General features: G+C 46.0%; 4 protein-coding genes across 4 annotated transcripts; 3 read left to right on the top strand and 1 right to left on the bottom strand.

The window, feature by feature from the left end:
* The first annotated feature begins 2,872 nt into the window (after nucleotides 1–2,872).
* Nucleotides 2,873–5,559, top strand: BDB00DRAFT_21658 (uncharacterized protein). Its single transcript, XM_053116505.1, has 5 exons — nucleotides 2,873–4,039; nucleotides 4,149–4,336; nucleotides 4,454–4,624; nucleotides 4,718–5,042; nucleotides 5,139–5,559. The coding sequence occupies exons 1-5, from the start codon at nucleotides 2,975–2,977 to the stop codon at nucleotides 5,367–5,369; spliced, it is 1,980 nt and encodes a 659-aa protein (XP_052983522.1). The 5' UTR covers nucleotides 2,873–2,974; the 3' UTR covers nucleotides 5,370–5,559.
* Nucleotides 5,560–6,454: 895 nt separating this feature from the next.
* On the top strand, nucleotides 6,455–8,786 carry BDB00DRAFT_21601 (uncharacterized protein). The gene is made up of 2 exons (XM_053116501.1): nucleotides 6,455–6,775; nucleotides 6,867–8,786. Exons 1-2 carry the CDS (start codon nucleotides 6,732–6,734, stop codon nucleotides 8,548–8,550), a joined length of 1,728 nt encoding a protein of 575 aa, XP_052983521.1. The 5' UTR covers nucleotides 6,455–6,731; the 3' UTR covers nucleotides 8,551–8,786.
* Nucleotides 8,787–9,266: 480 nt separating this feature from the next.
* On the top strand, nucleotides 9,267–10,909 carry BDB00DRAFT_881757 (major facilitator superfamily domain-containing protein; the record flags this gene model as incomplete). The annotated part of the gene is made up of 5 exons (XM_053128102.1): nucleotides 9,267–9,287; nucleotides 9,393–9,794; nucleotides 9,889–10,118; nucleotides 10,185–10,321; nucleotides 10,395–10,909. 5 exons carry the CDS (start codon nucleotides 9,267–9,269, stop codon nucleotides 10,907–10,909), a joined length of 1,305 nt encoding a protein of 434 aa, XP_052983520.1.
* Nucleotides 10,910–11,222: 313 nt separating this feature from the next.
* On the bottom strand, nucleotides 11,223–13,012 carry BDB00DRAFT_805686 (uncharacterized protein). The gene is made up of 4 exons (XM_053122207.1): nucleotides 12,566–13,012; nucleotides 12,154–12,333; nucleotides 12,014–12,079; nucleotides 11,223–11,939 (listed from the first exon to the last, which is right to left on the bottom strand). The coding sequence occupies exons 1-4, from the start codon at nucleotides 12,998–13,000 to the stop codon at nucleotides 11,448–11,450; spliced, it is 1,173 nt and encodes a 390-aa protein (XP_052983519.1). The 5' UTR covers nucleotides 13,001–13,012; the 3' UTR covers nucleotides 11,223–11,447.
* Between the last annotated feature and the right edge of the window lie 24 nt (nucleotides 13,013–13,036).

The raw sequence follows: 13,036 nt of genomic DNA, 5'->3' as shown, positions 1-13,036 counted from the left end.
TAATACGTTTGGAGAACACCTGGTCTGTCAAGGATTGATTCTTCAAGCACTGAGCACGCTGACTGGACTGAAGAGCGTTAGCTTGTGCCGTATTACACGTACCACAGCACATGAACTACAAAAAGTAATCGATGAAACAAAGTAATTGGGGACTCTTGTAGTAGAAGGCTGTTTGTTGGGTGAATAGCTTCTGCTCAATTATGGTCGACAGAAACTCAAGAAAATTGACTTACGGGTTTCTTAGAAGCTTTCCTGCGGTAGATTTATCGCACATGATCCACTTTGTAATAACTAGTAGAAGCAGTGTACATATAATTAAAAATTAACCGGCTTCATTATCTATTGCTACAATATTGCTTAGCTGTTTCGGCTCTGATGCAAAAAGTGTTCGCCGATGGCTGATTTTTGTCTTTTCGCTCGTGCAAATTTTCCAATATGTACAATCGTACAATGCAATAAGACGTTACATCTATTGTTAATAACAAAAAGAGGTCACTATAGGAAAAAAAAACTTAATATACCTTAAAAAACCTGAATAAACCTGGATTTAGTTCAACCAGGACCACCGTTGTTGTACCAAATGAAACTTCCGACACATCTGACCACTTCTTCTTTTTCTCTATCACGGAAGAATGATTTTATGCCGCCTGCGCTTGATCATTAACACCAACAGCAGCCAGGGTAACAATCGCGTTCAGCAGTCCAGGCTTATACTTTTTGGTGAAGTTATGGTGTACTTTCAGCATTACTATGTAGACGCTGCTAGATTATTTGCCTTGGTAAAAGTATATGGCGCTGAAAAGTCTAATGACAGTGGCAAATGGCTGTATCGCACAGATAGAGTTGTTAATGTAAAGCGTATCAAACAGCTGGTGTGCAGTATTGAAAGTACATCGAGCGTCACTACGTTTGCAGGTCACAAACGAGACAACGAACTTCTTGGTGAGCTGCGGTATCTATGGTGATTTCCATTTTAGGCAGTATCAAAACAAAGTTGATCCTTTTCTCCTCATTTGTTTGACCTTGCCTCTCCTTGTATGCTTCATCTTGCCGTTTGAAAAAAAAATCGTTCCTTTTCTTATTCCTTCTCCTCTTTCGTCAATAATAAAACATCACACAGAAACAACTTAACACGAATCCTCAAATCCTAGCAATTCTTAACGCTATCAAAAACAATAACGATTCAATGCTTGCACTTGCACGGTCGGTCGGCTCCTTGGCAAGGGAAGTTGATGTCACAGTAAGGCGTTGGATGATCTTTCCACATCAGTAACTCTTATAGTTGGGGATGTACAGTGCTGTCCTTTCATGTTCATCTGTAGAATCTTCCAGCTCCGTATCAAGAGCGTTTTCTTCTGAGCTGTTCGACGGCATGCTCTTGACACGGTCTTACAAACGCAAAGTCGACTCACAGACGAAGTTTGTAATGGAGGAGCTGGCCAGTCTGTGCCATGACGTTGTCAGGGAGCACCAATTGGATATCACGCGCAGCGACGAAGTCAATATCAGGGACAACATATGGGGACGATCTGGGATAATGGTCGATGGTATTCTCAGCAAACCTGATATTGATTTGCTTAGAACGAGCTGGTCAGCGATACCAGAGACGACCTTAAAGGCGCAACAAGATTTATAGAGCGCATGCTAAAGATCTGCACCCTTGGCTGCGTGCGTGAACAGTTGAGCTACAAACAAAATCCTGCAACTTCGGGGGATCGCGCAATAACTTACAAGAAACGCGTTGCCTAGGGCGGCTTCTACCAAAAATCAGTAAGTACATACTAGGAGTATTAGCGTTTCCGGTATATAAGTATATAATCCTTACCTTAAAATATTACAGTTTTTAAACGCTATCAGACAATATCAAGCGCTCCACAAGAGGAAACATGTGTTTTTTCAGAATGAAGATATATATACTCTACCAATGCTGATTTATTTGACGTACTTCATAGCACACATACTGGTTGTACTCAACCAGCGTTCGTCAACACCATGAGGTTGCGTTGCCGTCGACATCAAACACAGACGACTGTTCAAGGCTCCTAGTGTTAGAGTCGGAAGACGAAGACGCGTTGCAGCTGCCCAGTGTGTTGCTCTTTTTAAGCCAAGGTAAACAGTAGATCAATAATCCATATTGCATGGCATAGAATGAGCATCCATGATATGCCAACCCAATTGAAAGAGAGACTACATCACGCAAACGCGCCCGTTCTTGCGATGGCTCTGCTAGTGACTTCACTGACAGCACCAGTGTTGCTCGCGTCGGTGCTCGTAATGCTCGTGGTGTTCGCGGTTGCGGTCGTGTTGGCAACTAAATCGAATTGAACACTTATTTGCTTGTGTACCACACAATGCAAAAATGATTTGTCAAAGATTTAAAATAGAAAGCAAAACTAATAATAAACATATTGTCATCCAATTGAAATCAGTTTTTTGCATACATAATATGAAAGAGGATCAATGAGGAAATGTGAATAGCTGATGAAATATCCAATGATGCTCCCAAACGGATACAGCTATACGTACAACGACCAATACGATGTATGTACCCAATCATAAACACAGTTGAATGCATTCCACGCTTCAGCCGACCAATAAGACGAATCAGAGAAACCAGGCCTTTTAAGGTATACTGAGGTTTTTTCTTTCCTATAGTGCGGTCGCAGCCATAACAATTTCACAACCATTACTGTAAATTAATTCTACCCCTTGATCCAAAGAATGCTCTATCTGAGAGACTCGTGAACAGTTCGGTCAAGCTATCTCTTGTATGATAGCGATACTTTACTTATCTGTCAAGAGCAACGAACAAAGATGTTTTTTCAGAGGTTCTAAATTAATAAAAAGCGAATGGCGTGTTTATCTGCCGCAGCTTCGGTGTGTGTTGCTGCGGTTCAATAGATATAAAAAAAAGAGAGCGCTTTCTTTTCCTTTTGCCCCCAACGTGCCAACAAAGTTTTACCCTATTTTCCAAATGATTGACTTTTTACCGTTTCTTCCTCAAAGCCAAGATGGCGTGACGAACGAATTATACCAGATCGCCCGAGATGCCTGGCTTTTCCAGCTGGCGACACTTCTTGATGCGGACGACGACGATTTTATGCTCCAGATCACCAACAATGAAAGCTTACAAAAATTCATTACCGCGGTATTGGATAGTCAGCTTGATGGCAACACCGTACTTGCAGAAATCTTAAAACGCGTATTTCTTGTGTACGTGCGTGCCGGACGTTTGCTCGAACAGCAGTCCAATAGTAGTAGTAATAGCAACAGTGCTGGCGGCCCACTGTTTACACCAGACCAACTGTCAAGTTTTGCCGTGATCTATGGCGAATCCAACCCATCTCATGTTCGTGCACTGTTTTCCCAACTGTCGACGACGAATAAAAAGCTTACGGCTGCTTTGAATGAGACGATCGCGACATTGACGGTGTGTCTTGAGACGGTGACAGCTACGACCGATTTGGAGCGTCTGTATGTCATTGTACGACTCCTGCAAGCGCTTGTAGCGGCTACCGGTTCAAGAAACAACGAGTCGATCCTGGACACCATTTTAAAGTGTTATAACGGGCCATTGATGAGAAAGACGATGGAAAAGGGATCGAAAGTGTACCAGATCAAACTCGCATTATTGGATACATGGAATCATATCGTTGACGCGGTCTACATGAAGCCCCTCGAATCGCAGAACAAGGGCGGGAATGTGGACGAAGAGATAGACATGTTTTCGGAAAAGCTGCTGCAATGGATTGAGGAAAGCAACATTGAGCAGCCGCGTCAAGGTTTCTTGGACGCGCCATTGATTATGGACTGGATAGTTGCGTTTTCAGTTGACGAGACGTTGGAGACGCTTAACAGGAAGCTTTTCAATGGCGACGATGAGCGGATAGAGTTTTTGAGACTTTCGACGCAGCAGATCTTAGACATGAACATTCCAGTTGTCAAGGAAACCAAAAAGCGGAAGAGCAAGAAACAAGCAGCTGCTCCATCTGCTGCCAAGCAACAGGAGCCACCAGTCTTTGATGCGCCAGCATTACAGGTGAGCAAAGGAAAAAGCGGGCAAAGAATGTTTAAATATCGAATGTGGGCAAACGTTTATGGCATGACTTTGTGATTACTGCGGCTGACAAAGTATAATTCTCAAACAGCAACAGGCGGATGATATCCATGAGGTGGCAAACATTTCACAAATACATGACTTGTTCCCTGATCTTGGCGAAGGCTTTATTCGGGCATGTCTCAAGCACAACAACAATGACGTTGAAGTTGTGATCATGCAGCTTTTGGATAACAATTTACCAACGCCACTAGACACGATGGATAGAACTTTACAAGAGTAAGTGATCCGCTTTTTCTTACCTTTCTCCTGACCAAGTTGGTCTGTTTGGCGTTGGATTAGAGGCAAGGTTCTTGTGATTTTTGTTGCTAACAAAGGAGTGTATGAATTTGTTAGATTACCGCCGTCGTTTTTGTCAGCTGATCAACAGCATGGGGAAGAGGAAATGGAGAAACTACCCAGTATATTGGATTCGCGGCGTAACATTTTCGACAATGACGAGTTTGATTTATTATCACGACGCACAGTGGCTGTGGACAAGAGCAAAATGCATATGGGACCAAGAGAGTAAGTTTAGAATCGTATTAGGGACTGGATAAAACAGTATAAGGTAGTGGATTGCTTCACTCACAAGGGGTTCATGATCTGCGCATATATTAGTCGAGGAACAGCCGACACCATGCTTCAAGATCAAAGCTTCATAAAAAGTGAAAAGCAGAATGTGTTGCAGCGGATCTACAACATGTATGAAGACGATTATGACGATACCTATGATGATCTCAATGAAATGAGCGGACCTGTGGATCTGGGCGCAGTCGAGAGCGATTATGCCGGCGATGTGATCAAGAATAAGAACAAGGGTCCTGCTGAAAGTATAGAATATGAAGGCGAACCCGTCGCCAACAATGCTGAACACCGCGATTCGTCCCACCGATCCAATCGTAAGATACCAGAACGACAAGCGCACCAAAAGAAGACGGAAAATGTAAGTCTCGCTCTCTCTCTATGTATTCGTCACTGCGTGATTGCTGTATTGCCGTATTTCCTGTTATTCTTACTGATATGACTCTAAAAGCACAAGCTTTCCGATGGCAAGCAAGTGCCGGTCCAATCAAAAGCATCCCAAGGAGGCAGCGATGATAACAGCAGTAGTAAACGGACCCAAAAGCATCCACAGCGATCTGGACCGGAACAAGATCAACGGCAACGTGCGTATAAGGACAAGAACAAGGCTCGATTTGGCAACCACAATCGCAAGAAAGGCCATGACAAGAAGATGGCTAAGGCGGGCGTGGCGGGTCCATCCTTGTAGAAAAAATGTACATTAAGACTACAACCGGTTATTGTCATTCACAACCACATGAAAAGCATATTGTTTGTTATTTTTATAACCCACCTACATGTGGCAACCAACAATGTTGTCACAGATCCATCTTAAGACCTACACGGTGCAAAAAACCACATGAAAAATAACAACAAGAATGATCTACCTCGTGAACAAATGTATAGAAGATGACTTTATTGGCGCAAACACTGTACGATTTTCCTGTCCAAGGGGTACAGAAGAAAAGATCAAGTACTGACTGACCTGCTGTCCTTGTTTTATCATGTACATCATGCCGATTACAATCTATTCATATAGCATTTGAACCAACTGCTGGGTATACAGTAGACTACTACTTGCAGGCAGCACTACGACCCGGAAGTTCCGGGGCTTGAGCCGATTTTTGCATTTCTGTTCGAGTACATTGGGTGTGACAGGAACAACTCTAAAGAAAGATTCCACGCATCATTTTGTGTACTTACACCACACATTACACTTATAGCATAGCAAACGCTGCCTCCTATTACTGTTGGCAGCAATACTGGGTTCTTCCCAGAAAGAACTTGGTCAATAATACACCGCAACATATAAAAGGTAGATGTAGCAGTTAGCCATCGTATTAGAGATCATGTTAAAGATGTGTGCCACATCAAAAGAAGCAAGTCCATCATGAGAAAAGAAGAGATGATCTATCTACCTGCAACTGGCACACACTTGGAAAATGGATAAATCGTTGCTACTACAACCTTCTCACACCAATCAGTGAGGTGGTTTCGATAGAGATACTGCTGACGTTGACTTATCGGATAGCTACAAGATCAAAGTTTTGGAACTGACAACAAGTATTCAGGAAAGAGAAATAAGACGTCTCAACGAAAGCGACACCGGTACAAGCAAGCATGTTTACATGAAGCAAATGAGGGGGGAGGGATGATGCATATATAAATACAATAGCAGCCTCCTGGCTTGTACATACTTATGCAGCTCATGTTGTAGGTATAGAAAATAAACCTTGCACAAACACGAACGAATCAAGCGCGTTTTTGCTTCTTTGAGAGGGGGGGGGAGGGGGGCAGGCCTCCACACCCCACACAACCCACCCCAACCCCGAAAAAGCACACCAAACCATTAACGGCATGAAACTGTCTCCATGCGCCCTATTTCTTACAGATCCTCGGAAAATTTGTTCTCTTTTGGGAATCTCCGTCTTTCTCTCTTTTTCACTCTCGGATCTCGAATTTAGCGTTTGTAAGGCTGCCGCGCGTTGCTCAAAGGCTATGCCATATTTATACCCCTTCCGTCACCTTTTCTTCTTCTTCTTCTTCCTCTTCTCCATCACTATCATACATAATGTCTCCACAAGTCTACTACCTCGGTATTGATGTTGGCACAGGGTAACGTTTGGCTTCACGATTGATTGACTACAGTGAGAAGACGCAGAGTGTGACACGGGATTTTGACCTTTTTAGTTAAATATGAAAATAGGTCTGCTCGCGCGGCCGTTATCGACACAGAGGGCAAATTGCTGGCCCAAGCCGTTGAGCCGATCAAGCTCAACCACCCCCATCACGACATTTTCGAACAATCTACAAACGATATCTGGCGCGCTATTTGCAAGACTTCCGGGGAAGCGATCGCCGAAGCAGGAGTGAGCAAGGAGGACATCAAGGGTGTGGGCTTTGACGCAACGTGCTCGCTGGTGGTTTTGGACAAGAATGGGGAGCCAGCGTCGGTGGACGAAGCGTCCGGCTTCGAGGACAACGAGTACAATCTCATCTTGTGGGCTGATCATCGGGCCGTCGATCAAGCCGCACGCATCAATGCAACGCAACACAAGGTGCTCAACTATGTCGGTAAAACCATCAGCCCAGAGATGGAGATCCCAAAGTCGCTGTGGCTCAAAGAGAACCTGCCGCCGCACAAGTGGGACAACATCGGCCACCTCATGGATCTGCCTGACTTTTTGACGTTCCGCGCCACAGGCTCGACGGCGCGCTCGACGTGCTCGTTGACGTGCAAGTGCTCGTATCAGCCCAAGGGTGTTGGCCATGGATGGGACGAAAGCTACTTTGAGGCGATCGGACTGGGTTGCTTGAAGGAGGAGCGGTTCCAGCGACTGGGCGGCATTGACGGTGAGACAGGCCAAGTATTGTGTGCGGGCGATCCGGTGGGACAAGGCTTGACCCCAAAAGCGGCAGAGGAGCTCGGATTGGTTGCAGGGACGCCCGTTGGATCCGCCGTGATCGATGCGTATGCAGGTGCTATCGCCACGCTGGGCGCCACTGCTTCTGCTGACGAGCGGACAAAGATGCTTGGCGCATTGGACAAGAGTTTGCTCGCACAAGGTTCGCACCGTGTTGCCATTGCCTGTGGCACGTCGAGCTGTCACATTGCCATGGCCCCTGAGGCTATCTTTGTCAAGGGCGTTTGGGGACCCTATCGCTCCGTGATGGTGCCTGACATGTGGCATGCCGAGGGTGGCCAATCATCCACGGGCCAGCTCATTGACCACACATTGAACACCCACCCTGCCATTGACGAGGCGCGCAAGCAGGCCGAGGCCGAGGACATGAACATCTACGCCTTCCTGAACCGCCATCTGGAAAGATTGCAGGAAAAGCACGGATACAAGCACTTGGAGCAGCTGACGAACCAGATGCACATCTACCCTGACTACCACGGCAACCGCTCGCCATTAGCAGACCCAACCTTGCGCGGTATGATCATTGGCGTTTCACTCGACCACAGCATCAACGACCTCGCCACCCGCTACCTGGCCACGCTGCAGGCCATCTCGTGCCAGACCCGCCACATCATCGAGGCCTTGAACACCGAGGGCTACACCATCGACACGCTGTGCTTGTCGGGCGGCCTGTGCAAAAACCCGATCTTTGTCAAGCTGCACGCGGACATTACTCGTTGCCGTGTGATTCTGCCGGAGCGGATCGATGCTGCCGTCGTCATTGGTGCGGCCTTCTTGGGTGCCCGTGCAGCGGAAGCCAACACCAGCTTGTGGGAGGTGATGGTGCGCATGGGGCGTGCTGGCCAGCTCGTGGAGCCCTCGACAGATCCGGAGGTGATGGAAATGGACGAGCGACGCTACCGCATCTTCCATGAAATGCTTCAGGACCAGAAAAAGTATCGTGCCATCATGAACGGTGCCCAATAGATCTAGCATTACCATAAACAATCCCCAAAGCATGTCTCATCCCTCCCTTTTTTTCTTCCTTTGGAGAAAAGAAATGTACAGCCCCCCTTCCTTCATTTCACTCATTACCCAGTCCGCATGTCATCGTCTAACGCACCCATACAATTTTCTTGGGTTCCAACAAAGCATAGGGCGTTGTGCGACAACAATCAGATAATAAACAGGCCAACGTGATACAAAAATTCGGCAGGGGGGTGCGATTGGCTTACTGAGATGGAAAAGCGATCCAAAAATCAGATAATTCAAATAGGATTTTTTTTTCTTTTGCTTTACTCACATACACATACCTAATTAAACAGCAATGGCGTTCTCATCGCCGGCATTGAATGCTCCCATTGTGAGCGAGAACACACCTTTGCTACAACACCACAGGCAAGACACTACTTGTTGCTCTGGTAACAAAAAAGACGGCCGATCCAGCTCAACGTGCTGTCAACAACAACAGCAGCACCCTGTCAACGAAAACTACTGTCAGCTTGCAGAACAGCCATGGCAGTATAAAATGGTTGCGTTAATATGCTCACTCCTTTTGGCTGGTAAATAATGATCTATATCGTGGCTTTAAACACTGCTACTTGCAATCGTTGGCAAGCCCAAAACTCACGACCCCGTCTTTGCGAAACCTTTTTTTCCCCATTCTAGTCGGTAGTCATTTCGCCGCACATACATTAGGAGCCATGAAAAACACGGTGAAGCAAGTAAGGACCATCCAGATCTGATGTGCTATGTGCTATGTGATTACGTGTGTGTGTGTGTGTTTGATCTGTTGTTGTTGTTTTTGACATTTGTGATGGATTATACAGGAATTTGGTATCACCAACTCACAATATGGCGTGATACAATCGACGGTATCTATTGTAAACACTGTCCTCCCTGTGATAGGCGGCATTTTTGTGGATGCATTCGGCACCGTGCCTGGATCCATCATCACGACGGTCTTGATAACGTCTGGAAACACCCTGGTTGCCATCTCAACATCGTCTGCGAGCCTGCCCACCATGATCATCGGTCGCATTCTTTACGGCATCGGCAGTGGCACTGTTGTCATTGTCCAGGAAACCATTCTGAGTCAATGGTTCAAAGGACGTAGCCTTGCTGCCGTCATGGCCTTGTTATTGACCGTCAGTCGTCTGGCTTCGTTCTTGGCTCAGGCAACTGTCGTGCCTATTGCTAACTGGACAGGCTGGTACGGCTATGGTTTCTGGGTAAATTGAAGTTTCTTCCTTCCACTTGGTTCTGCAGAGAAAGGAAAACTGGTAACTAATGTCTATATTTCACCAAATCGTCAACAAAATTTAGTTTTCAGCCTTCTTGTGTATGGTTTCTTTCTTGTTCAACCTGGTGTATATCGGGCTACTGCGAACAGTGAATCTGCCGACGAATGGCTGTCAGCGACGGGTCAAGGCTATTGAGAGAAAGAAATCATTCCGATGGCACAAGTTGATGTATTTGCCACATTCTTTCTGGCTGATTGCTGCCATGGAATTCTTACTGGGCGGCTCCTGGGGTTGCTTTCTGCATATCAACAGGTATAGGGGGATTGCTATGTCCACTTTTAAGCAAAGCATCTACTAACATTTTATAATGTACTCTAGTGAATTTGTCAAGATCCGTTTCGGTTATAACAACGCACGTGCAGCTGCTACCGCTAGTACAGCTCAGATTTTGCCTGTCATCTTGATGCCTTTCTTGGGCGTCTGCTTGGATAAATACGGAAAGCGTACTTGGATGAGTATGTAATCTGGATTGTGTCGTAACCAAAAAAGTGCATGAACACTGATAAGGATTCTCTTTTTGCTACATAGTGATTGGAAGTGGTGTATGCATGCTTGTATCGCTCCTGCTGCTCGACTTTACCACCATCCCACCCGTAGTCGGTATGTTGATCTTTAGCATCAGTCTATCGCTGGGTCCTGTGGGTCTTGTTTCATCCGTGCCGATCATTCTCCCATTGTCGCTTGTTGGCACCGGTATGGGACTGATCAAATCAGGAACCAACATTGGCAGTACCTTGTTCGACATCACCACCGGTCTACTCCAGGATGCAGATCCGAACAAAGGATACAAGAGTGTTGTGCTGTTTTTTATTGCTATTGCAGCGTTGGCTATCGTTGCAGGTGTCATACTTTGCATATTGGATTATTCAATGTACAACCGTTTGTTGGATCGATCTGCACGGGAAGCCATGTTGGATGACGAGAACAAGATGGCTAATCCGCAACAACTCACAGAACTCAAGGCTAACTGGTTCTATGGCGGATCGTATTTGGTGTTGGCAGCAGCGAGCTGGATCATGTTTGCGAAATTTATGCTGTTTTAAACAGAGTACCTGACATGGTGCCCCCGCCCACCTCCCAAGGCACACTCTCTTCACTAGTCATGTATATATTAGATACCCATCCCACCATCTTTTGCTTTTTTTTTTCTTGTTCTTTAGACATACACGCACTACTTACATCATCTCTTTTGTATATAGCTTCCTACACATAAATTACACCTCCTTCCACTCAACGTCATGATTCTGATTGTGTAAACTGATTAAAGAGAATGCTAAAGAATATATATGTATATATATATATATATAAGGATAATATAACACTATAAGACCGATAAGACAAGTGGGAGAGGGAGAGAGAGAAAGAGAGAAAGAAAGAAAGTAACAAAAGAAAAGTATACAAACAAAAAGCCTATAAGCTAAAGAGATTTCCTATGTGAATGATTTAAGAAAGTATAGAAAAGTTGGGGAAGCAGAATATAAAAGAAGAAGCAAGGGCTGGGAAGGGGGGTTAGTGACGGGCGTTGCTGTGGGGTAGAGAAGAGAGAAATGAGGGGGAATCGTACAAAGCTGTCTTGTTTGTTCATTTTTTAGGCATGCCGCCTGGACCGCCAGCGGCTCCCCTGGCCTTGTCATCAGCTCCATGCCCTTGTTCCTGTCGAGGCATATTGCTGGGACTGTTTTGCCAGTAGTTTGCATGCTGAGGCATGTAGTGATGCGTTTGCTGGGCGCCATAAAAGGGCGGTGCAGGCATCTGGCCGTACTGTTGCTGTGGCTGGCCCTGTTGCGGCTGGCCCTGCTGCTGTTGGGGCTGCTGTTGTTGTTGCTGATGCTGCTGCTGATGCTGTTGATGCTGCTGATGCTGTTGGTACTGGGCTGCAGCTTGCGTGGTCATGTAGCTAGGATATCCGTTGCTCCCTGATGGCATTTGGCCTCCATTTCCAGGTGTGGGTGCATAAGCTGCTGGTTGATAAGCACCTGTTGCGCTCGAGCCACCATGAGACGCAGCCGCAGCCGCAGCTGCTGCTGCAGCACCAAAGGCGGCCGCTGCTGGATGGCCAGCAGAAGTATCGATCTATACCCAAACGACCAAAGGTCCATGTTTAATCGCATTGGTCGAATCGATACGAAATGTCTTTCACTTGTTACCTTCTTATCATCGTATTCCTTCTTTTCCACAGGTCTTGATGCCTCACTCTTGGTATACGTGGCATCCTACACGAATGAGCAGAATCCGACGATGAGAAGGAGGATAAAAGGTTGGTAAGGATAAGAAAAGAAAATGTTACCGAAGAAGATTCGTTTGGAACAGGATCCGGTGCATTCAAACAGGCCTGGATCAAGTTTTTACCCTCGGGCTTGGTGACGATGGGCTGCAACTTGACTGTGGTGAAGGTGTACACCAGGCCTGTCTCTGAAACGACAAGAAGCAACACCTGGGTGCCTGTCAGCGTGCTCAATTCGTATGCCTGTTAGCGAGAGAAAGCCCAACAAAATGCATGAGTTCCTTTCCATTTACGTACTTGTCCATGGTTCAATCCTTATAAAGAACACCCCGCACAGTCCGAGCGCGCGCTTTTTTTTTTCTCGCGTTCTTTTTTTCAGGCAACCCAAAAGTAATAAAACTTGGAGAGCACGCTTTCAAAGGAGACATATACAACTGCTTGTTGCAAATGCGCGAGTGTCTTTGGAAATATTTACCTTCTTCATAATACCAGCCTTACGCTTCGAGAAGGTGATGTGTCTACGATTCTTGTCCTCAATATACTCGATCTTGATTTTACGTCTGCCTGAGCGCTTGCTAGGCTTCTCACTGTCCGAATCATCGGCCGAATCATTGTCGTCTTCGTCAAAAGGCTTGTTCTTTCCAGGCTGTTGTTTCTTGGACGACGACGACGACGAAGAAGAGGGCTCGGGCATGCGCATGGTCGCTTGTTGGTGCAGATCCGGATTCAGTTGTCCCGCATTCATGATTTTCCAATTATGAAAAAAAGAGTAGAGTTTCCAAATGCAGACCGCAGAGTGCCTAAAAGGTGTAGCAGTATAGTGGTAGTAGAGAGACAAAAAAAATAAAAAAAGGAACCCAGCAAACACCCCGAAAATGGAGTCAAACTCCGCAGACGGGTCGTGTTTCATCGTGACGTCAACCAATCAAATTGCTTTTCCCACAAG

The sequence above is a fragment of the Zychaea mexicana genome (genome assembly GCF_025766255.1).
Source record: "Zychaea mexicana strain RSA 1403 chromosome Unknown BDB00scaffold_10, whole genome shotgun sequence".
Taxonomy (NCBI): Eukaryota; Fungi; Mucoromycota; class Mucoromycetes; order Mucorales; family Lichtheimiaceae; genus Zychaea; species Zychaea mexicana.
This window is presented reverse-complemented; position numbering and strand designations above follow the sequence as displayed.

Bases quoted from the DNA above. Each gene is read 5' to 3' on its own strand.
- BDB00DRAFT_21658 (XM_053116505.1), top strand. From the start codon at position 2,975: ATGATTGACTTTTTACCGTTTCTTCCTCAAAGCCAAGATGGCGTGACG. The intron at 4,040-4,148 runs GTGAGCAAAGGA...ATTCTCAAACAG, and splicing joins TTGATGCGCCAGCATTACAG to CAACAGGCGGATGATATCCA. The intron at 4,625-4,717 runs GTAAGTTTAGAA...CGCATATATTAG, and splicing joins ATGCATATGGGACCAAGAGA to TCGAGGAACAGCCGACACCA.
- BDB00DRAFT_21601 (XM_053116501.1), top strand. From the start codon at position 6,732: ATGTCTCCACAAGTCTACTACCTCGGTATTGATGTTGGCACAGG. The intron at 6,776-6,866 runs GTAACGTTTGGC...ATATGAAAATAG, and splicing joins GGTATTGATGTTGGCACAGG to GTCTGCTCGCGCGGCCGTTA.
- BDB00DRAFT_805686 (XM_053122207.1), bottom strand. From the start codon at position 13,000: ATGAAACACGACCCGTCTGCGGAGTTTGACTCCATTTTCGGGGTGTTT. The intron at 12,334-12,565 runs GTAAATATTTCC...TCTCGCTAACAG, and splicing joins AGGCTGGTATTATGAAGAAG to GCATACGAATTGAGCACGCT. The intron at 11,940-12,013 runs GTAACAAGTGAA...GTTTGGGTATAG, and splicing joins AGGAATACGATGATAAGAAG to ATCGATACTTCTGCTGGCCA.